The 23,213-nt window shown below is 55.7% G+C and overlaps 1 protein-coding gene and 1 non-coding gene across 2 annotated transcripts in view; one reads left to right on the top strand and one right to left on the bottom strand.

Moving 5' to 3' along the window:
- PDE6B (phosphodiesterase 6B) overlaps positions 1–19,843 on the top strand; it is a 37,418-nt gene extending 17,575 nt beyond the window's left edge. The window contains exons 4-22 of the mRNA XM_058301979.2: positions 336–476; positions 590–664; positions 1,768–1,832; positions 2,871–2,937; positions 3,166–3,213; positions 4,111–4,260; positions 4,583–4,726; positions 5,295–5,360; positions 7,497–7,643; positions 11,141–11,248; positions 11,545–11,654; positions 11,903–11,990; positions 12,498–12,598; positions 12,759–12,866; positions 14,019–14,082; positions 14,379–14,453; positions 15,856–15,939; positions 18,325–18,478; positions 19,250–19,843. Coding sequence (XP_058157962.1) covers positions 336–476; positions 590–664; positions 1,768–1,832; positions 2,871–2,937; positions 3,166–3,213; positions 4,111–4,260; positions 4,583–4,726; positions 5,295–5,360; positions 7,497–7,643; positions 11,141–11,248; positions 11,545–11,654; positions 11,903–11,990; positions 12,498–12,598; positions 12,759–12,866; positions 14,019–14,082; positions 14,379–14,453; positions 15,856–15,939; positions 18,325–18,478; positions 19,250–19,317 — 1,863 coding nt within the window. The 3' untranslated portion in view covers positions 19,318–19,843. The remainder of the gene's footprint in view (positions 1–335; positions 477–589; positions 665–1,767; positions 1,833–2,870; positions 2,938–3,165; positions 3,214–4,110; positions 4,261–4,582; positions 4,727–5,294; positions 5,361–7,496; positions 7,644–11,140; positions 11,249–11,544; positions 11,655–11,902; positions 11,991–12,497; positions 12,599–12,758; positions 12,867–14,018; positions 14,083–14,378; positions 14,454–15,855; positions 15,940–18,324; positions 18,479–19,249) is intronic.
- Positions 19,844–21,545: 1,702 nt separating this feature from the next.
- Positions 21,546–22,700, bottom strand: LOC111760598 (uncharacterized). The gene is made up of 3 exons (XR_011649754.1): positions 22,564–22,700; positions 22,103–22,201; positions 21,546–21,641 (listed from the first exon to the last, which is right to left on the bottom strand). It is a non-coding gene; the product is annotated as an uncharacterized protein (transcript).
- Positions 22,701–23,213: the final 513 nt, after the last annotated feature.

Below are 23,213 nucleotides of genomic sequence, written 5' to 3'. Positions count from 1 at the left end.
TGACTGAGAGCCAGCACTAAGCAGGGAGTGGACGGGATATGGCCCTGGACTGGTAGCCTTCCTGTGCAGCAGGTTTCCAGGCCCCTCTGGGACAGGTGCATGCAGACATATGCTGTGGATGAAACCTCCTGTCCACGTTGCTCTTGGGGGAGGCAGGGTCCATTCATGTTCTCTCCAGGGCTCCTGTGCTTAGGCAGGGGTCTAGGTCCCCTCAGGCGCTGCGATCAGGTGTGCACGCATGTATCAGGTATGACAGTTTACCCCCAGGTGCTTCTGTGGTCAGCCAGAGGTGTATGGGGTGGCCACAAGACCACAGGTGTGCACCTCCACCCCAGGTGCTGCTGTGGTCAGCCAACAAGGTGTTTGAGGAACTGACAGACATCGAGAGGCAGTTCCACAAAGCCTTCTACACGGTGCGTGCCTATCTGAACTGTGACCGATACTCAGTGGGCCTCCTGGACATGACGAAGGAGAAGGTGAGGCCACAGGTTTCCTGGGATGGGGGCAGGACCGTGCCTCCTCCTGCCCAGCCGAGCCCAGCTCCATGGGCCAGCACTGACCATCTGGCCCCCTGCCCTTCTCTACCTAGGAGTTCTTTGACGTGTGGCCAGTGCTGATGGGGGAGGCCCAGCCATACTCAGGCCCACGGACGCCTGATGGACGGGTGAGTCCTGGGATAGCAGGTGAAGGGACAGTCCATCCCATACCTCGGGCTCTCAGGCTCCAACTCCAGGGTAGGAGAGAGATCTGCTCCAGCCTGACTGCAGCTTGGGTGAGGGGTGGAGTGGAAGAAGGGTGGCAGGCAGCAGGGACAGAGGCCCAGCCAGGCCAGCTGCGTACCTGTCTGCATATTCCCTGACCTGGCCCTGCTGTGCTCCTGGGGACAGCCAGCCAGGCCGGGCCATGTTAGCTCCAGATGGGTCAGAACGGCAGTGTCTGTTCTGGTTGACTGGGGCCCTGCCACCCCACCCTTAAATGGTTGTAATATCTTCCCCCCATGGGACCACATGTGCATGTGAGTGTGTGTGATTATGAGTATGTGTGCATGACTGTGTGCATATATGTGAGAGTGTGCATGTGTATGTGAGTGTGCGTGAGTGTGCACATCTAGACATAGCAAAAGGCCAGAGCTGGTTCCTGTGCAAATGTGAGTGGAGGCCGGGAAGTACAGGTGTGCCTGCCCTGACCATGAGTGTGGGAGAGTGTGTGTGAGTGTGCGCTCCAGGGCGGGGCCTGGGTGGGTAGTGTGCGTGGAGAAGTAGGCCCAGCTTGTGTGCAGGGTTGATGGAACAGAAAGAGAGAAGACAGATCTATATCGGTATGCGCATCATGTCCTATGGGTGTCGGCAACAGTCTGCATGTGTGCACGTGAACACACGCCTGTGCGATGTACATGTGTGTGTACCTATGTGTAAACAAGGGTGCATGGTGGGTATGTCTGTTGATGTATGTATGTGTGGTGTGTTTGTAGTAGGTAGACTGTGATCATGTGTGCGTGTGCAAACCACATGTGCCTGGTGGACATCTGTTGTACATATACATATTTAACTGACTCTGGTGAATATGCTGTGCATGCATGTGAATGTAGGCCTCACCTGTGAGTGTGTGTGCATGTGTGTACCTGTGTCTGGGTGTATGTGTTGTATGTGTAGGTACATGTGAGTGGATGTGTGTGCATCGTTCGTGTGACTTCACACCAGTAAGGGAGTCCCCGTGGGGGAGCTGAGCCCAGCGAGCCCCTGATGCCTGCTATGGGTCATTTCTCAGGAAATCCTCTTCTACAAAGTCATTGACTACATCCTCCATGGCAAGGAAGAGATCAAAGTCATTCCGTAAGTCCCCGGGCTTTAGAGGAAGCATCACCCCAGGCTGGGGCCCCACTTGGATCCAGGCGCGGCCTCAGGCGCAGTCCAGCTCTGGGACCTGCTGGCAGTGGAATCACAGAGCTGGCAGGGACTCCCATGCAGGGTGCAGTGGAGCGGCAGAGATGGGAAGGAGGTTGCCTTATCTCCTGGGAGGGATGAGGGGGTGAGGGGGGAGGGAACAAGCTGACCACCCTGGACGGCTGGGCCAATGTCTGGGAAAATGTCTGGGTGGACGTCTGGGTAAACTCTGGGATGGATATTTGGGGTGGATATATGGGGTGGATGTCCAGAGGGATTGGGCGAGCCTCCAGACCAGAGGAAGGGATGGTCCTGTCAGCAACCTGGGGTCTCATCTTGGCTCAGCCAGCCTCGCTCAGGTGAGTTGAGGTGCAAGGAGCTGTCAGAAGGGGAGGCTGGACATTGCACTCCCAGTGGGGCTGGGAGAAGTGGAGAGGTCCAGTCCAGAGGGCAGCACAGCTCAGTGGAGGTCAGAACAGAACTCCAGCATAGAGGGCCTTGGGGATGGGGTTCAGCCATCCTCAACCCCACAGCCACATGGCCATGTGACCCTATGATCCCAGAAGCCTGTCAGGACCCTCATTGCAGGTCCCAAGGTCAGAGCCAGGCCCACAGGGCAGAGGACTGACACTGAGGCCAAGGGTAGGATGAAGCCACGTGGGGTCCAGCATGGGGGGTAGGTCCTGCAGAGTGAAGGGCTCCAGCAATGGCACAGACTGGAAGGGGAAACAAGACAGTGCACATGTACCCCAAATCCCACCTGCTGACTCCTCCCATCCTCCTAGAATCCTCACCAGCTTTCCAAAGCCCCCAAGCTCTTCCTGGCTACTTCCCTATAACTTCATAATCCTTGCTCCCATCTAGAGCTCAGGGATGGGAACAGCAGTTAGCACACACACACACAGACCACAGAGTCAAAAATCTACAGATACTCATCTAGCAGCCCAGCATCTGAACCAGCTGACCATCTGCTTCTCTCTCCCCCAGCACACCCCCAGCTGACCACTGGGCCCTGGCCAGCGGCCTTCCAACCTACGTGGCAGAAAGTGGATTTGTGAGTCTGGTGCCATGTGTGACCCTGAAACCCTGCCCTTATCTGGTGACATGAAGCTTGTCCTCGTCTCCTTCACATTCCAGCTCTGCCTGCTAGCCACTCTCAGCTGCTCTGCTTTGCCTAGTTAGAAGCTCACCTCTTGCAAGTAGACTGGGCTAGACGGTCCTCTTTAGAATCATGTTGAATGTGTAACTGCTTCAGGTGAAGCCTTTTTTTGATCCTTTTCAGATCTGCAACATTATGAATGCCTCAACAGAGGAAATGTTTAACTTTCAGGTATCTGTATATTCTTTGATATACTTATATTTTACTTAGGAAAGATGTTTTGGTTTAGGGGCAATGGACTGAATTAGTTTTTGCTGCTTAAGAAACAAACTCAGAATCTCAGTGGCTGACAACAAGCATGTATTTCATGCTCAAGGTCTGCAAGTCTGTGGGCTCAGTTGATCTCAGCTGATCTTGACTGGGAACAGCTTGGACTCAGCTAGGGCTTAGCTGATCTTGGGTGATCTTGGCTGGGCTCTGTCTGCTCAGCTCAGTCGATCTTGGCTGATCTTGGCTGGGCTCAGCTTGGACTCAGCCAGGTCTTGGCTGTCTTTGTCTAATCTTGTTTGGCTCTGTTGGGCCAGGCCGGGCCCCAGCAAGGGTTCAAGTATGCTTCATGTGTCTTCACCTTAGGTAAGATGCATGACTATGTGACCAGGGCAAGCTCTTCTTTGGGGCACGGAAAGTGTCAAGTGGCTGGTGGAGAGACACCTCTAGGAACTGACCCACTGTCCATTTTCAATGACCAGGCCTAGCATCAGTGGGGTGGAACCAAGACTGGATACATAATTTGTAGGTCCTAGTGCAAAATTAAAATATGAGGCTCCTTTTTCAATCATTATTAAGAACCTTTTAAAAAGTGATAGCAGCGTCCTCAACTAAGTGTGGAAGCCTTCTCAGAGTGGAGCCAGCTCACATCCTCATGAACATCCTCCACCTCCTCTCATGGAAGAGGTCAAGCATGAGGGTAAAGTTCTATGGGAAGGAGGGAATGACATAGTCAGGAATAATAATCCATCCACCATGGTTTGAGCACAGAACGAATGAGGATAACACTCCCTGGGAAGGAGTCCTGGGCAGGACCAGACCCCAAGCATGGGGCTACCTCTGAATACCTACCTCCCCCAGGAGGGCCCCCTTGATGACTCAGGGTGGATCATCAAGAATGTCCTCTCCATGCCCATTGTCAACAAAAAGGAGGAGATTGTGGGGATTGCAACGTTTTACAACAGGAAAGATGGGAAACCCTTTGATGAGCAAGATGAGGTCCTCATGGAGGTAAAGTCCTGCTACCTGGTGTGGCTTTAGAGGTGATACCTCTGGTGTGGGACACTGGCCAGGCAGAATCCTTCCCTAGTGCCCACTTTAGGCCCCTGATCGAACATGAAGTGTCCTTCAGGGAGGGTGGAGACAAACGAGCACCCATGAGGCCTGATCTTGGAAGCCGGGGGGGGGGGGCATCCTAGAGACCTCTGCCCAAAGACACCCACCGCATCCAAGTGACTCCCCTGGGAACTGCAGGCTGAGCTAGTGTATCTTCTGGAACACAGCTGCGTTCAGCGCAGGGGTGCTGGGGCAGTGACACTGCTCTGTCCCCCAGTCCCTGACACAGTTCCTGGGCTGGTCCGTGCTGAACACTGACACCTATGACAAGATGAACAAGCTGGAGAACCGCAAGGACATCGCTCAGGACATGGTTCTGTACCATGTGAGATGCGACAAGGATGAAATCCAGTCCATCCTGGTACCACTCCTCTCGCTCCATCAGTCCCTTCTCTGTCTGGTGGGGGGCTCCGTGGTTAGGGTCCTGGGGTCCAACATATTGTCTGCATGACCCGGCATCATACAGATGCTCCATCTAAGGGGTGAGGAAATCAGAGGTGAGGTAGTCCCTGTAATCAGGTGCTGTGGGCACCAGTGAGGGGCACCACTGGTTCCAGGCAAAGCTGCAGAATCTTCCATGTAGCCTGGGCTCTGAGCACCCCAGAGACAACCATGGAGAAGACGAGAGAGACTGGTCTGGGGGGTATAGAGACCCAGAGTCCACTGGGGGCTACAGGAGCCCATAGAGGTCACCTGATGTAGGTTACAAGTCTTTAGGAAGCTGAAAATACAAGACAGAGAAAATCTGTAATTCAGGAATGGACACTAAAATTCAGTTCTACAAAGACAATGACTTACTGACATGCAGCTGAGTTTGTCTCAAAATCATAGCAGACAGGCAGGTGAGTCCATTGGTTAGACCATCTTACCTGTCCCTGAGGTGCACATTATGGCTTTGCATCATAGCACACCTGCTCTTCTCTTGTTAGCCAACAAGAGAATGCCTCGGAAAGGAGCCTGCTGACTGTGAGGAGGATGAGCTGGGGAAAATCTTGGTAAGGAATCTGTCTCCCACTCTTCAGGTAGAGAGATTAGATGCCCCTGAGAAGGGGAGGGAGATGTCACCATTGCCAGGAGCTGGGCAGGGCTTTTTGCATGCAGTGTCACCTGGGAGTGACTTACTCCTGTCGTGAGCATGCATGTGTGTGCGTGTGTATCTACACTTCCCAGTATACATGACCTTCATAGCCCTGGTGCTGAGTCTTGGCGAGTGTGTCTCTGAGCATGTTTGTCCTGATAAAGGATTAACTTGATGCTTACTCTAAGGAATGAGTCTGTGTCTGCCTGCATCCTCTGCATTTGTCTAAAACTAGCCAATGTTTTTGTCTCTGTGGGCATGTGACTTGAACAAAGAGTCTGTCTGTGTGTGTCCAACTAGAGGAGCTACTAGATGCTTACAGTGTCCAGTGTGCCATGTGAGTGAGTTTCACAGGGGCACTGCTGGGTCACAGGAAACTGTGTAATGCCTACATCACTATGTGTCTGCCTGTCCAATTTTGGCAGGACCATCTCATGCTTGTGAGGCTCAGTGAGTAAGGCTTTGACAGAGCATCTAAATGGGTCTGGCAAATTCAGAAAGTTAATTAGTATCTCTATGACCCAATGTTTCTGCATGACCAACTGTGTGAGTCGGAATAGAGTGTGACAGTGTATCCTTGTGTATTAATCAACCAAAGAGGTGCTGATGCAAAATACCAGAAATCGGTGGGTTTTTATAAAGGGTGTTTATTTGGGGTAGAAGCTTACAGATACAAGGCCATAAAGCAAAAGTTACTTCCCTCATCAAAGTATATTTCCCCATGTTGGAACAAGATGGTTGCCAACGTCTGTGAGGGTTCAGGCTTCCTGGGTTTCTCTCTTCCCAGGGCTTGCTTCTCTTTCCTCTGTGAGCTTACTTCCTGGAGCTCCAGCTTAAGACTTCAGCATCAAACTCCAACATTAAAAACCCTCAACTCTGTCCTTTGCCATGCCCTACTGGTGCATTACTTAATCAAGTAAACCTCGATTCCAATATAATCTTATATGCCCAGAGGAAAAGAGAAGTTTACAATCATAATCCAATATTTCTTTTTGGAATTTATCAATAATATCAAACTGCTACACCATGTGTGTGAAAATATATGCATGTGTTTCACAGTGGGTCTTGGGGTCTCTGTGTATCTGTGTGTGCCCTGACATACATTTGTGTACCATATATGCATAAGTGCCTGTATCCCTGAGTGTGCCTGTGCCCCTGTGTGCGCCTGTGCCCCTGTGTGCACCTGTGCCCTTGTGTGCGCCTGTGCCCCTGTGTGTGCCTGTGTCCCTGTGTGAGCCTGTGCCCCTGTGTGCGCCTGTGTCCCTGTGTGCGCCTGTGCCCCTGTGTGCGCCTGTGTCCTTGTGTGCGCCTGTGCCCCTGTGTGTGCCTGTGTCCCTGTGTGAGCCTGTGCCCCTGTGTGCGCCTGTGTCCCTGTGTGCGCCTGTGCCCCTGTGTGCGCCTGTGTCCTTGTGTGCGCCTGTGCCCCTGTGTGTGCCTGTGTCCCTGTGTGCGCCTGTGTCCCTGTGTGCGCCTGTGCCCCTGTGTGCGCCTGTGCCCCTGTGTGCACCTGTGTCCCTGTGTGTGCCTGTGTCCCTGTGTGTGCCTGTGTCCCTGTGTGCGCCTGTGTCCCTGTGTGCGCCTGTGTCCCTGTGTGTGCCTGTGTCCCTGAGTCTGCCCATATCCATGTGTGCATCTGTATTCCTGTGTGCCCATGTCTCTGTGTGTGCACATGTATCCATGTGTGTGCCATTTCTCCTCATGTGTGTGAGCATGGCTGTGTATGTGTTTTGGATCTGCTTGTGTCTGTGCATCTGTGTATCTTTTTCTGCATATCATTGTGTGTGTGCTCATGAGTTCCTGACATCACCTTGTCTGTCCAAATGGACAAGTGCCCTGGTGTTGGGTTACTGGGTGGGAAGAGAGAGGAGGAGTCTGGCTGAGCAAGCAGAAGATGGGAAAGTCCCCAGCTAGAGACCAGAATGACTAGAAGGGCAGGTGTCACCTGACCCGCTTGGGGGCCTTGGAGGTTGGCAGAGTGTGGGAAGGAGAAGGTGAAGAACAAGTGGGGGCTCCAGTGGACGCTGCCTCCCTCAGCCCACAATCCCACACGCAGAAGGAAGAGCTGCCAGGACCCACCAAGTTTGACATCTACGAGTTCCACTTCTCGGACCTGGAGTGCACGGAGCTGGAGCTGGTCAAATGCGGCATCCAGATGTACTACGAGCTGGGCGTCGTCCGCAAGTTCCAGATCCCACAGGAGGTGAGCAGGAGAGCCCCACGTGGCCAGAGGTCCAGGTCCAGGGGAAGGGGTGCAGAGGTCCCCAGAGATGCATGAGATGGAGGGCTGGGCCGCCAGGCAGGGCCATTCCACACCATAGGGTCAGCCTGTATAGAAGGTTGTTTCCTCTTTTCTGAGACTTTTCTCATCCCTTGAGGCCAAGTTTATTGCAGCATTTAGACTCTTTATTTTCCCACCAATCTGACAAGGGGACAGCAGCACGTCTCAGGCATGTGTGGTCAATCCATGAGCCTCACATATGACTCTAGAGGTTTACCGTGTTCAGCATTTTTGACCCTTGGGCTTTATTTCATTTTTTAATCCATTCCCTAAATGTGATTTTGCAGGGCATGCAGTGGGTGCAGGGATGTGGCAGGGGCAGGACACCTTCTCCAAGTTCTCACCTTCCAGTGGGAGGAGTCAGACAATGAGCAAGGCAATAAAGAAACCCAGGACAATAAAACAAGGAAGGAAAGTAAATGGAGTGGTATGAGGGAGTGAGGAGGTAAGGCTGGAATTTTAGCCAGAATGGTCTGAGATGGCTCCTGGAGCAGTAGCCATTTGCACTGCCCTAGAGAGGAGGAGTGGGCTGTGCAGAGACATGGCTGAGGGGACAGCAAGAGTAGGGGGACGGTGAGGAAGAGAGGACAGAGAGCAGGGGGGTTAGTGAGGAAGAGGGGACAGCAAGAAGAGGGGACAGAGAGCAGAGGGGACTGCAAGGAAGAGGGGACAGAGGACAAAGGGGACTGCAAGGAAGAGAGGACAGCAAGGAAGAGGGACAGCAAGGAAGAGGGGACAGAGAACAGGGGATAGTGAGGAAGATGGGACAGCAAGAAGAGGGGACAGAGAACAGAGGGGACTGCAAGGAAGAGGGGACTGCAAGGAAGAGGGGACAGCGAGGGCAGAGGGGATGGAGAGCAGAGGGAATGTGAGGGCAGAGGGGACAGCAAGGGAAAGACTGAGCAGCTTAGAGCCATATCAAGAGGGCCAGGAGGACTGAGCAGCACAAAGTAGGAGATAAGCAGCTGGCGAGGCCAGAGAAGGCACAGAAGCGGGTTTTGTGGAATCTTGAGCTCCCGAGAGGAGGGGGAGCCATGCAGCCATAGCTGGTTGTTCAAGGTGGTAATGGGACCTGGTTCACAGTCTCACAGCACCCTGCCTGGGGTGAAAAGGGGAGCTGGGAGTGGGGAGTGGGCAAGAGCTGAGCAGCGAGCGCTCTGAGCAAGGCAGTGGGCTTGCTGATGGGTGGGGCGAGTATGAGGGGAAGTGGAGCCCCAGGTGGCTTCATGGCCATTTGCAGGCATGGGGACGAGCAGAGGAGGAGCCAATACTGTTTCAGAATGCAATCCTGCTCTGGATGTGCTCTGCGGAGGAGGGGCCGGGGCAGACACAGGCCTTCCCTGTGGTCTGATTGTCTGGTCTAGATTGCACTTAAAGGGTCAGGCGAGGCCACCTGGAAGTGAGAGGAGAAGAAAGCGCCCCTGAGCTGAGCCTGTGATGAAGAGCAGAGAAGGAAGATGAAGGAGTCAAAGAAGGGATGGTGGGTGGGGAAGAAGCCATTTCAGGAAGGAGGTCAAGTCATGCGGACAGGGAACTGGTCATGGACTTAGGGAGCTGGAAGCAGTTGGAACTTGCTCCAGGGGCATGGCCAGGATGCAATTCAGACTGCAATGGCCAGGGAAATGTGGTGACGGGGTGGAGACATGGGTCAGTCTGTGAATTTATTGGGTAATTTGCAACTGACATTCCCTTCCCACTAACAAGGGTGGTGACCACAGGGTCAGCGAGGGTTGAGTTGCATAGAGAGGTAGCGGCCAGCTTTGGGGAACTTCAGGGTCTCATCAACCAATCTGATTGTCACACCGAAGTGTGGAATGCTCTCTCCAGAGACACACAGGGAGTCAGGTTTGGGACCCAGCGCCTCCCCCACACAGGCAGTGAAGACGGGGACAGCAACAGCCCCTGAGCTCTGGTCAAGCTGCGGTCAGCTCCCAGGAAGCTGCTCTGGGGCAGGTGGAGGCACAGCTCTGTTCGTGGCTTCTTCAGGTGCTCTGAGCACATCCAGAGAGGAGGCACAAGAGCTGAGGTCCCCAGGGCTGACATGTGTGTCCTCCAAAGTCAATGTGTACCTTCATGCTGGCTGTTCAGAGCCTTCAAGGGGCAGAAATAGTCAGAAAAAGGTTAACTCATGGCATCGGCTGCAGAATTGGGAAACTGAAGCAGAAATGCCCTTAAAAACATTGGCTAGTAATTGGTACTCCAAAGTAAACAAATTAAAAGGTATCTTGAAAACAGGGCAAAAAAATAATTAAAAGTGCTGGAAACATCCTTTCACATAGACAATAGGTGGTAGGTTCTTCCCATTCGCATTCCCTGTACTGGAATCTCCCAAAGTCAGGAACTGAGGCTGCTCATTCATCCCTGTAAATCAGTCTCAAAAAGGGCAGGGAGTAAAATAGACTCAGTGAGTATGTTTGCAATAAATGATTGGATAGGACAAGGGGGAGGGATGAAAAAATGGGTGAGTGGATGAATGGGTCATTGATGGATGGATGGATGGATGGATGGTGGATAGGATGGATGGATGGGTGGGTGGGTGGATGGATGGATGGATGGATAGATGGATGGATGGATGGTGGATAGGATGGATGGATGGGTGGATGGATGGGTGGATGGATGGATGGATGGACGAAAGTTTGATAAATATGAGTTCTAGGCAACATGATCTTTACTGCATCATTGGGCAATAATGGGAGGTTTGGGGTGGGGTGGAAGGGAAATAGAACTGGCCCACATGAGGGAATCATCTTTTCTCATGGTCCCCTGAGAAAAGATACAGCAGGCTGGCTGGCATTTTCAAAAGAAATTTTATTGAATACTAAGGGAAACACAAGAGAAAATTAACAAAATCAACAGAACAAAAAATTCTAAATAGGTTCCTGGCCTTAAAAATCACAGTGGAAGATTCAGAGGCTCTCATCGACCTGCAATCTCATGCACAGAGATAGTCACCCTCCTAACAAGGTCCACCCACCCCGGCCTCTAGACCACTAGCTCTCCCTTGTTTCTCCAACACCAGGAGCCAGCCTGCTCACATCTTGCCCCAGTCAAACACCAACACCCTTAAAATATCCCACACTCACCCCCATGAGTCCCCTTCCCGATTTGGGACTGGGCAATAGGATGGAGGCTCTGGAACATGAATGAATGATGGAGAGGCTCTTGGCTTCTGTCCTGTCCACTTTAGATTTTCCTGCTGTCCATCACAGGGGTCAACCCAGGAGGACTGGGCTGGGGGCAGGCGGAACCACTTGCCAAGGCCATCCGGGCAGCCAGTGGGGAGTCAGTGGGGAACAGGAGGGTCATAGGGCCCAGGACACAGGTGGAAGGGGTTGGGGAGGGCCAAGGGGGTGATGGAGGTGAGGTCGTGAGGATGCAGCGGTCGCCGGAAGCCTCGGGTCTCTCTGCCTCTCCCTCAGGTGCTGGTGCGGTTCCTTTACTCGGTGAGCAAAGGGTACCGGAGAATCACCTACCACAACTGGCGCCACGGCTTCAACGTGGCCCAGACCATGTTCACCCTGCTTATGGTGAGTGCCGCGGGGAGCGTGGCCGAGGGGCATTCTCAACCCGTGTGCACAGCCCAACTCACCTCCTTCTGGCCAGCTTTGTGTAATCCTCTTGGCTCCAGAGCCCCCTACCCCGTGCCTGGAGATGGGAAAGCTCCTCTCTGGGGGAGACCAGGGGCTCCCCAAGGGCCCCATGCAGCCCCCGGACTGAGGGAGCGCAGGGGTGCCCCTTGATTGTGCACACACGCACACGGACTGGGGGGGAGGGCATGCAGGGCAGGGCAGGGGCTGCGGTGAGGGCGAAGTTGTCCCCACAGACTGGCAACCTGAAACGCTACTACACGGACCTGGAGGCCCTCGCCATGGTGACAGCCGGGCTGTGCCACGACATCGACCACCGGGGCACCAACAACCTGTACCAGATGAAGTAGGGGCAGGCTGCTCCCCTCCTCCCCCTGCCTTCGGGGGGCCGGGCACCCTCACAGCCAGGCTTGTGAAACATGGGGTCCCACTAGCACCTTTGCTGGGGCCTGGGTGGGTCAGGGCCTGGGCAGTCACTGGTGGGGACCCCCTCAGCACTGGAAGAGCTGGCCCTGCACCCCTGCTAACCTCGGGCTGCTGTAGGTGCCTCCAGCCATTTTGTTTTGCTTGTTTTTAATAAAATCTGCGTCACAGGTCCCAGAACCCCTTGGCCAAGCTCCACGGCTCGTCCATCCTGGAACGACACCACCTGGAATTCGGGAAGTTTCTGCTCGCAGAAGAGGTTGGTGCCGCAGCGCCTTGTTGGCTCAGCTGCGTCTTGGCCTGGGCTCGGGCCCTGCCAAAGCCCTGGTCACCAAGGAAAGGCCCCACGGGAGCGGCGGCCTGGGCTGGCAGGGGGACAAGCCGTGGGCTTTAGCCAAGGGAGCCACGTGGTTGGATCTGGTGTGGAAAGGCATTGGGTGGGCACAGGATAGAGAAGGCAGGTGGCCGGGCCTGACCGCGTGGGAGCAGAGAGGAGGGGCCGGACTGCGAGGGGGGTGGGAGGGCCCAGACGGTGCCAGCCCTGCTCAGCTGCTGTCTGCCCTCCTGGCCTGGCAGTAAACCGCAGAAAGGCAAGGCCAGCGTGGACCCCTGGCAGGTGGAGAAACAAAAGGCCAAAGAGAGGGAGCAGGCAGTGCACGGGACAGGGAGGGCCAAGCACCTGAGCTGGAGCCACGGCAGGTTGGGGTGGGGTGGGGGTCCTGGGTCACTGAGAGTCCGGGACCCTCCTCGGCACTTCGGCCTGCAGACCCTGAACATCTACCAGAACCTGAACCGGCGCCAGCACGAGCACGTGATCCACCTGATGGACATCGCCATCATCGCCACTGACTTGGCGCTCTACTTCAAGTGGGCCCTGCGGGCGGCGAGGGTGGGGCAGCGCGGGGCAGGGCGTGGGGCGGCGCAGGAGGAGAGGTCGGGGGGCGATGCGCGGCCAGGCCCTGCGGGCGGAGGCTGGTGCCCCCCCCTCGCTTCTCTCCCTCCCAGCCTGCATGTCTTTGGGGTTCAGGAAGAGGACGATGTTCCAGAAGATTGTGGATGAGTCCAAGAAGTTCGAGGACCAGAGGAGCTGGGTGGAGTACTTGTCGCTGGAAACGACGCGGAAGGAGATCGTCATGTGAGAACAGGGGCCATGCCTGGGGGTTCGGCCAACCCGGAGCGGGCGCGCCCCCCAAGGGGCTAGCATACATGGGTCCGGCGCCCGCGGGTGACCCCGGCAGGTTCACCCACTCGCTGGTTTGTTAATCCCACAAAGCTTCCCTGTGCGCCTTTGGACGCAGCCACCCAAGGTCCCCAAGTGCTCTGGGAGGAGGATGGCTCCTCTCTTAAAGGTCTTTCCATTAGTGCCTCAAAACAAGTGCTCCATCCTTACTTGACCTTTATTCTGAGAGGACACAGTGCCAGGTTGGGGGTCGGTCAAGCCATTTCTTTGATCTGTGACCTGAGGGAATTCTTTGCCTCATACTAAAGAGCTTCCCTTTCTTTATCTGCACACTGCAACTCACGGCCAGCCTCCTGCGTTCTGCAGCCAGAAGGTGCACCCCAAACACTCACTGGCTGCAGTTTGTCTGACAGGCAGAAGCAGGGCCGGTGGTGGGCGGGCCTCAGGGAGCTGTTAGGGGAGAGGGGCATGTGCTTCCTGGCTGCCAACACAGTGCTGAGCATTAGCGTAAAGAACAGGAATTTATGGGCTGTCGGTTCTGAGGTGAAGCCGGCATCAAGGCATCCTCGAGGCAGTGCTTTCTCTCCCGCTGAAGAGTGTGCCCTGGGGCAGGCTGCCATGCATCTTAGCCCTTGGCTCCCCTGTCACATGGAAATGCACACAGCGGCCTCTCCTGCCCTCTCCCTTCTCTTCAGAGTTCCATTGACTTTCTGCTGCTGGTTGCTTCTTGGCTTTCTCTCTCCCTGTCTGAATTTCATTCTGCTTATCAAGGACTCCAGTAATAGAAGTAAATCTCATCCTGATTGAGGTACCTAAATTACCTTAAGTAACCTCATCAAGGATACTACTTACAACGGGCTCATACCCACAGGTATGGATTAGGTTTACGAACATGTTTTCTGGGGTACACACAGCTCCAAACCAGCACAGAGGCAAAGGCAGCATGTAGTGTGGAAAACAAGGTAGAAGCTGGTGGAGGCTGATGTGGAAGGTGGAGTGGACAGTAGCACCGTCCATTACTAAGGGGACATTAAGATTTGGACTTGAAAGCCCCCCAACCATCTCCTGGCCTTGCAGAGGCGTAACTGGAGCCCCATCTGCCCACAGGGCCATGATGATGACGGCATGTGACCTTTCTGCCATCACCAAGCCCTGGGAAATCCAGAGCAAGGTCAGGACTTATGCAGGGCCCATGCCAGACCCCAAACCAACATGACATGAAGAAACAGACCTGTTCCAACTGGAAAGCAACATTTGCAAATAACACTGAGGGCTGCTGCCTGCTCTGGACTCAGTCCAGGGGACAATGGCGGAATGTGTCCAAGTTTGACGCAGTCCTGAGTAGTGGGGAGCCCAGAGGGCCTGGGGTGCAGAAGACCAGGAGGGCGGGGCTAGAGCCATGTGGGAGGCTATCCGTCTCTGGTAAGGGCTGACCGCCACAGCCACGGCTACCTCTGTGCCTTCCAGGTGGCTCTTCTGGTGGCAGCTGAGTTCTGGGAGCAGGGCGACTTGGAAAGGACAGTCTTGGACCAGCAGCCTATTGTGAGTATTACTTCCAGAACCCTCTATCCCTGGCAAGGAGATCAGGCATCGTTTGGTCCTTGGGAGTCTCCAGGTCTTAGCTCCATGGCAGATAAGGAACCCTTGGGGGCCCTGGGTCCTGCTTCCTAATCCGACTTTGTGAGGTCACATGACATGGGCCTGGAGCAAATTCAGGCAGCTGGAGATCTGGGGGAAGTTATGGGAAATGTGGGACTCGGGTAAAGAGGCAAAAAGGAGTTTTCAATACTAGTAAAGCCAAGCCTGCTGGCTTGGTAAACAGGAGCCTCTGTGGGTCCAGGGCAAGAAGGCAGCTCCGTTTAAATCGTATGGAGTCATGCAGTGGATCTAGGAAGGCCCAGGAAGCTGGGCAGATTGGCCCATGGGGTAGGGGCCGGCTCTAGGGGGCAGAGCCCCTCCCACCCCCAGAGGAAATAGGTGGCTGGAGTCCAGCAGCTCCGTGGTGAGGTGGAAGACGCCAGTCTTTCGGTCAGCACTGGGGGCAGGGATAGGGTGGGATCGCTCCCACTTGTGGAAGGTGGGAAAGCGGCTTTACCCCTCCCCCCCACCTGCAGTCAGTGGTGAGTAGCTGTGGAGCACCGGGCTGAGACGGGTTTGCGCAGGAAAGGGCTCCGCGTAAAGCCGGGAAGGAGGCAGTGTGACGCTGACCTCCCTGGGCATCCTGCGTGGCCCTCCTCGCCCTGCAAAGCTCCGGGGACTGCGGGTAGCTCTCTAGAAGGGACACTTAGAGGAGGGCACCTCAGCGGGTCCAGACTCTGGACGCCAAGAACAGTCCAGCGAGTGCCTCTGGGGTCGGCACCTCGCTGCGGCCCCGGGTCAGCACCGCGGACAGCGCCCCGGCCGCGGGCGGGGCTCGCAAGGCGCTGAGCTGCCGCGGGGCTAGGAGCTCCTGTCCCTCCTGCTGGGGCGGCAGGGCCTGCAACTCTTCCCCGGCGCTCCCTCCTCTGCGAATGCTGCCGCGCTCCGGCCCGTTGTCCTGACTTGCGCCACGTCCTCCTTGGCGCAGCGCCACGGCGAGCTTTGAGAACACGGGCGGGCACTGAGAGGGCAGCGGTCTGGAGGCCTGTCCCCGACCGGGCGCAGGATGGCGCTGAGGCGCAGCACGTGTACAGGCTTTACAGTTCTGAGGACCAACGTCTATGAAAGCGGGTTTGATCCTCCAGGGCCAGCGGCTCAATCTTCATCCCTTAAGCTAAAAACACATCTGGAAGGCAGAGGCTCGACCTGCTTATTTCATGTCTCGGTGAACACTTAACCGGAGTGGCAGCGGCATTGGGCTGGCTGAAGCCCGGCGCGGCTCCGGGGCGGTGGGAGGGGACCCCAGGCCGAGCAGGGTGCGTTGGGTTGGTCCCTCGGTGCCTTCATGTCTCTGCTTCCCCTCAAGCCCATGATGGACAGGAACAAAGCAGCTGAGCTCCCCAAGCTGCAGGTCGGCTTCATCGACTTCGTGTGCACCTTCGTGTACAAGGTGAGTGGCTGGGGGTGCTCCGTGATGGCGAGAGGTGGGGGAGCCTGCCACAGGGCCACAGGAAGGTGATGTGGGCTGGGCCACACCCGAGGCGTGGAGTAGGTGGGAGACCCAGACGGTGTGCCATCAAGAAGGAGGGAGGTAGGTGTGCACTTCTCACCAGGATCACGGAGAAGGGCAAACTGGAGAGAGTGCCAGGGAGTGTCCACTCTTCCCCACCCCCAGCTCCAATGCCTGGCCCAGAGCACTCAGCTTGGGGCCCCCATCCTCTCCAAGGAGCTGCACACATGCACATGGGGTCCTGCTGCGCTGAAGACAAAATCTGAAATCCTTAGGGTCACCTGCAAGGGGATCCCTTCCAACCTCCTGCTACTGCCAACCACATGCATTCCCTTCCTGGAATGCTCCTACCTCACTCCACTGGGCTAACTGCTGCCCACCCTGACGTCTGACCTCAGCGACTGCCCTGCACCCCCTCCCCAACAGCCTGCTCCCTCTGCTTTCCCAAAACTGACTGCAATTCATTTGCAAGCTTGGTGTTCATTGTCTGCAAACTCCCTGAGCACAAGTACTCTGCTCACCAGAGTGTGGGGTCTTGCATTCACCCAGCCTGTAGTAGGTATTCAATGAATTTGTTGAATATTAACGACTAACAGTACTGCCATGGGCTGGGCATTGCTGAGTCTTGGAGTAATATCATCTGGTCTGCATGAGGCCACATGAGGCAGGAGCTGGTGGAGGATGAAACTCACCCAGGGCAGCCAGTTAGTGAGGCAGGGGCAGGCGTCCGCTCTGGAGACCACTGCCCCAGAAACCCTTGACACAACCCTTCGGAGCTCTCGCTGAGCCTGCTGGCTCTGCTCCATCTGGTCGCTGGGGCCACAGCAGCACGTTTCTATGTTGCAGAGCCCACACTCCAGGAAGGATTTTTTTTTTTCAAGTGGAGTCCTCACTGACAGTGCCCCACAGACACACCTAGTCCTCACCTCGGCCACGGCTGCCTGTGCTCCCGTCTTGAAACACTAGGTGCTTTTATCTGCCTCTCCACCAGACCATAAGTGCTGGAGAGGCAGGGCCAGGATGGACTTTCACAGCCTCATGGCCCTGGATGGACACACAAGCAAGTGATGCAGGAGGGACAGTCCTACCACAGCTCTTCCCTCCCACGGCCACCCCAACTCCTCATCAAATTCCTGAGGAGATGCCAAGCACACAGCAGGGATGGTGCACCCTCCTTTCCCTCCCTCCATGTTCATTAGTAGAGAGACAAGTGACTTTAAAATTGCAGAGCACCTGCTCTCAGCCTCACTGGGCCAGGCAGGTGCCTCCTACAAGGTAGGTAGCAGTAGAAAACATCCACAGCACTCAGCCCTGAGCACCCGGACCATGCCCTGGGCACCTGGACCATGCCCTGGGCACCTGGGCCATGCCATGGGCAGCTGGACCATGCCCTAAGTACCTGGACCGTGCCCTGAGCACCTGGACCATGTCCTGAGCACTTGGACCATGCCCTGGGCACCTGGACCATGCCCTGGGCACCTGGACCATGCCCTGGGCAGCTGGACCATGCCCTAAGCACCTGGACCATTCCCTGAGCACCTGGACCATGACCTGGGCACCTGGACCATGTCCTGGACACCTGGACCATGTCCTGGGAAGTTGGACTGTGCCCTAAGCAACTGGCCCATGCCCTGGGAACATGCACAATGTCCTGAGCACCTGGACCATGCCCTGGGAACCTGGACCATGCCCTGGGAACCTGGGCTGTGCCCTGAGAACCTGGATGATGCTCTGAGCACCTGGACCATGCCCTGAGCATGTGGATCATGCTCTGGACACCTGGCTGATGCTCTAGGCATCTGGACCATGCCCTGAGCACCTGGGCAATGCCCCAGGAACTTGCACTATGCCCTGGTGGCAGCAGCTGCCATCCCAACTGGGTAGCTCTGGCCTGCAGTGATTACATCTGCCTATCTTGTCCGCATATACACGTGTGTGATCAGAGGAGCTGCAGGTCATACCTGCTCGTCTGTCCGTGTCTTTCCATCTCCGCTGTGGGGCCCCAGCACCCCCACTTCCTCCCGCAGCTAACACTCTCTGCCCTGTCCCAGTGTTCCTCTCCCCCTAAGCCCCTATCACAGTCTCTCTTTCTGTAGTGGAACTCAGACCCACCAACCCTTCTCCTTTTGAGGATTTTCTGGGAAAGCAGCTCTCCCTCCTCCCCGAATCTCCTCTTGGCTGGTGGGGGATGGGGGAGGAGGAGGCCTTTGGGGATGAGTGTGGGCCAAGACATGGGGAGGGGCTCATCCCAGGCTATTGGAGGTCCACAGCCCTTCAGGAGCCCCAGCAGTCAGGATGGGCCCCTCTGCTCCACCTCTCTCCCAGGAGTTTTCCCGTTTCCATGAGGAGATCTTGCCCATGTTCGACCGACTGCAGAACAACAGGAAGGAGTGGAAAGCCCTAGCCGACGAGTATGAAGCAAAAGTGACAGCCTTGGAAGAGGAGAAGAAAAAGGAGGAGAAGCTGGCAGCCAAAAAAGGTGTGGGGACTGCAGCCTGCCGAGGGCAGGCTACCATGCTAGGAGAAAGGACGGAGTGAAAATCCACCCCAGATCTGAACAGGCAGAGCAGGATGTGGACAGCTCTGTGTTGGCACAGTCCAGGGACCCCACTGCAGAGGCACGGCAGGGAGGGTCCCCTTCCAGGGCATCAGAGCTCTGCTGACTCAACTAAACAAACCTGGGCTGGAAACATTTCCTCATAACCAAGGAACTTCTGTGTCTCTGAGGAGAGGCCCACCAGTGTGTTATCTACCTACACTGGGGAGGGAGCGCCCAGCTGAAGCATCTCTGACCCCCTGGCAGTTCTGTCCCACCCAGTAGCCGACCTCTCCTAACTTACAAAAGTCTACCTTATACTCCCACGCTAGCCTCAGAAACAAACAGCAAGCGCTCCCCCCCCCCAAAAAAAAAAGCTGAAAGTGTGTACATCTTTTCCTCTGCTGCGTCCCGAGTGTTTTAGCTTTTCATCCTAAATTACATGAGGGCAGCTTCATGGTAACAGGTCAGATACCACCAAACGCAAGAGGGTGATGGCGTTGTGGCTCGGGGTTCGCCTGTGCTTGCTCCGTGCTCCTGGGTGGGCGGTGGATGTGCATCTGCAGCCTCGGGCGTGGGCAGCCAGCACCCCATACTCAAGGGCACCTGGGATAATCTGCCTCAGGTGCTGCCCTCACTCCCGCAGGACACACTAGAGGGCACGCCCGGGCAGCGGAAGGGGCAGGGCAGTCACTGCTTTCTGTTTCTCGGCAGGGGGTATGGAGATTTGCAATGGAGGCCCGGCACCCCCATCCTCGTCTTCGACCTGCTGCATCCTATGAGCTCCACCCCGCAGCGGTCCCACTGCTTCCCATCCCACAAGCCCAGCCGGGACTCAGGTTTTGCCTCTGACCAAGAAACAAGAAGTCAGGATGCCCAAGAAAACCACTGAAGATAATTGAGTCTTTCAATTTTTTCTTAAACTTTGTTTTTATAAAGGAAATTCAACTACAAATAATTTAAACAACGTAGCATACATTACAGTCAACCTTTTTGGATACTTAGTAACCACCTGGAGATCTTCAACAAGGGTTTGTCCCTGGGAATGTTCACAAGCACATGTGCATGTGTACATGGATAAACACACATGCACATATGTATAAAGCACACATGCACATATGTATATGGACAGTAAATCAAACAGACACATGTATACAGATAAGCCACACATGCACGTGTATAGGGATAAACACACATGCACATGTGTACAGAGTAAAGCACACGTATACAGGTGTGTATATGGGCAGAGTATGGTCTCCACTTTACAGAAAAACATGCCTCAAAATTTAGAATAAAGCAAAAAGAAAACAACTTGTTTGGTTTTATGTGGTGGTAATTATTACTCTAGTAGAGCACCTGTTTGACCCATTGAGACTTGGTAATTATGCAGAAAATAACCTATAAGGAGCTCACTGCCAAAAGTAGCTCTGAAACCTGGCGGTGCCAGCAGGTCAGGGGAGTTCCCTGTGCTGACCCCCTTGTAACATGTGCCAAGTTCTTTTATATTTTTATTTTTCCCTGCTATAGCAACTGTGAACTTCCAGTGATTTAATAGTTCTAAACCTAGAAGTGGCTGAGTCAGAAAGAACAAGGGCATTGCTGAATTTACATGTGATAGAAACAGAGGAGTTTTTAACCCACTAAGGACTCTAGAGCATTTGCTTCTCAACATTAGGTGCTGTGGATCCCACTGAGTGTGCCTCTCTGCAGCACCCTGGGGCCCATTGCCTTAAGGCTATTCACAGGCTGCTTTGGGGGCAGGGGTGCACTCAGACCCTCTCCCAGAGCTCCCACCCAGCTACCCACACAGGAGGGGTCCAGGTTGTCATCTGACAGCTGCTGCCTAGGCTCCTAGAGGCGCCAGCCCTGCAGGCCTGGAGGACCCTGGGGGTTCACCAAGTACCTGTCAAGCCACATGGCTGGGGGGGGGGCACAGCAGTCAAACCAAGCACACCTGTCCTCCACACCCCAGAGAGTTGGGAAACAAGGGAATGAATGGAGCACCTGGCAGGGAGGATGCGACACTGTAGGGAGAAGGGTCATAGGGAGAAAACACAAAGGTGTGGATGTGGGCGCAGACCCTGGTGCAGTGTCCCAGGCAGGCGCCAGCAAACCCTGGGAGGTGGTCAGGTCCGACATGATGGGCCTGCGGGACTTGAGCAGAGGTGAACTGAGGCAGGAGGGAGGTGCTAAGCCAGCCGAGGGCAGCAATGCCAGATGGCACCCCACCTCCCTCCCACACCTTGCCTTACAGACCTCAAGGTTCGCACTGCTTCTCATTCTTTGCAGATGAAACTGGTACAAAGCTCAAAGCCTAGGAAATGAGCTCAAGGCACATAGCTGGGAAGGGGAAGTACCAACCCACTTCCAACCACCAGGCCACCAGGTGCCTGGGCTGCTCGGCCAGCAGGGACAGACCCCTCGGCCAGCAGCAATACCCCTTCCCACCCAAAGCCCACAAAGCCTGCTGGGGAGGGCACGCAATCAGACACAGCAGGGCCAGCCTCCCTGAACCTGCCTGGGCAAACAGCCATCAGGACAGGACCCTGATCCTCAGGAGGCCGTGCCCATGGTCTTTGGTCGAATGCTAGACCTGCTCACCTGCTGGGGTCAAGGAGGATGTCTAAGAGAGCACCATCCTGTGGTAAGGGCACCTCCTCTCAGGCCCCAGCACTGCTACCACCAGCACAGCTGCCCCCTCCCAACAAGGGGTCTGGACTGGGTGAAGGAAGCCAATCAGAGCTCAGAGTAGAGAAGATGAAACTGTGATCAGACACCTCAGACCTGCCGTGTCAAAGAGCAGCCTCTGGGGCTTCCCACCCAGATACCCCAGGACAGATGGGGGCAGAAAGGCTACATATGGTGCTGTGAGTTGCATTTTTGGCATGTGACTGCCAATGCTGAGTTGTTCTTTTGAGACCCTTGCCCCCACCCATCCTCCCACAAAAGCTGGCAAGGAATGACATGCTTGATCCAGAAACCAGAGACAACTGGTGATGACCAGTGAGAGTCAGTGTTGCACATCACAGGCTTTATTCACCATTACTGCTCCAGGACAAAACGAGGCTTACACGGATCTCTCATTTTAATATGCTGTCATCTTGGGCTGCAATGTTAAAACATCCACAGGTTACTACACTCACAAACATTTAAGACAATCACTTCAGATTTCAGCTTTTAAAGGACCCGGTATTTAACTGCAATGGAGCCAGATCATATTCTACTTCAACCAGCATCATCTGGTTTTCCTCATCCCTGGACATTCTAATTTGAATCTGCTGCCACAAAGTCAGAGGAGAAGTATACTCACCCCACAGCCTCCCAGAGGGTGGCAGGGCCATTTCATGCTTATCTCCATTCACCCCCAAGCCTCGCCAAAGCCAAATTGCTGCCATGCCCCTACCCCCCAACAGTCCCATCAACTGCTCCCTGCCCCTCTGAGAGAGGGAAGCTGGGCGCTCTCCACACGAAGCCACTGTCCTCCACCGGAAGGGCTTCCTTGAGGCACCCCTTCACTGCTTTTTTCTGAAACTCTGGAAGGGAGGGAGGGAGGGAACCTGTAAGTACCTTCTGCCAATTCTCTTTCAATCCGTTTCAGCTCATCCTGCTTCTTTTTCTCCTCAGCTGCTTTCCTCCTTTCTTCTTCTGCCCGAGGTTTTAGATAACCTGTGTGGGGGAAAGGGGATGGGAATTACAAGCAACTGCATTAGAAAGGCTGTGTAAAGAGTAAAACGTAGCGACGCGCAGTTATCTTTATTTCTTGTGGGCACCACATGCATCGGCCCCACTCCACAGGAAGTGCTGGCCTTCATCCCTAAACAGGGCCCGAGCCAAGGGGCGGCGCACCTCTGCCGCCCCTCGCACCTCACCAGCCCTGCACCTACCTGCACGACAGTTTTCAACAAGAACCAATATTTTCCAGGACTCAAACGTCTGCATTTTGGGTCCTGGCAGCCTCAGCTATCCCAAGCCAACCCTCCCTGCCTGCTGTGACTGCCCCGAGCCCCGCCTCACCCTCCCCAGCTCACCTCCCCGGGGCTCGGAGCGACGCTGGGGTGCCCTGGCCGGGAAAGCCGAGCACCCTCCGCGCGGAGAAGCCCCCGGCGCGGCCCGCCCGCCCGTCACTCACTGTAGCGCTTGGCTCCGTAGGCCACGCCGAGGAACAGGGCGGAGTAGCGGCCGAGCTGCGGGGAAAGAGCGGTCAGAGGGGACGCGGGCGCGCGACAGGGGGCGCGGGGCGGGGATGCGGGAGGGGCCGGGCCGGGGCCCGAGGAGCCGGGGGGTCGGGGTTCCGTGGGGTCGGTCACGCGGGAGCGCACGCGGAGCCTGGTTCACCTTGATGAGCGGAGAGACGCGCACCGGGGGTACCATCTTGCCCCTGACCTTCGCTCCGGAAGCACAACTCCGGGCAGGAGCCGCAAGGCCGCGAGAGGCTCCCGACGCAACCGCGTCAATGGCGCACCCGGGCGCGCGTGCGCCGTCGACAGCCAGAGGGTCGGAACGGCGCCCCTGGCGGCGGGAGGGAGAACGGCGGGCTGTGGCGCCGAGCGCGCACGCGCACAAGGGCCGGCGCGGTGTCTGCGTGGCGAGGGGCTGCGCCGGGGCGAGGGCGCGTTCTCTCCCGGGAAGAGCGCTGGGAAGTGCGGCCCGGCACCGGGGAGCGGGGCGCAGGTCTCGG

Source organism: Dasypus novemcinctus, chromosome 1 (assembly GCF_030445035.2).
Source record: "Dasypus novemcinctus isolate mDasNov1 chromosome 1, mDasNov1.1.hap2, whole genome shotgun sequence".
NCBI lineage: Eukaryota > Metazoa > Chordata > Mammalia > Cingulata > Dasypodidae > Dasypus > Dasypus novemcinctus.
This window is presented reverse-complemented; position numbering and strand designations above follow the sequence as displayed.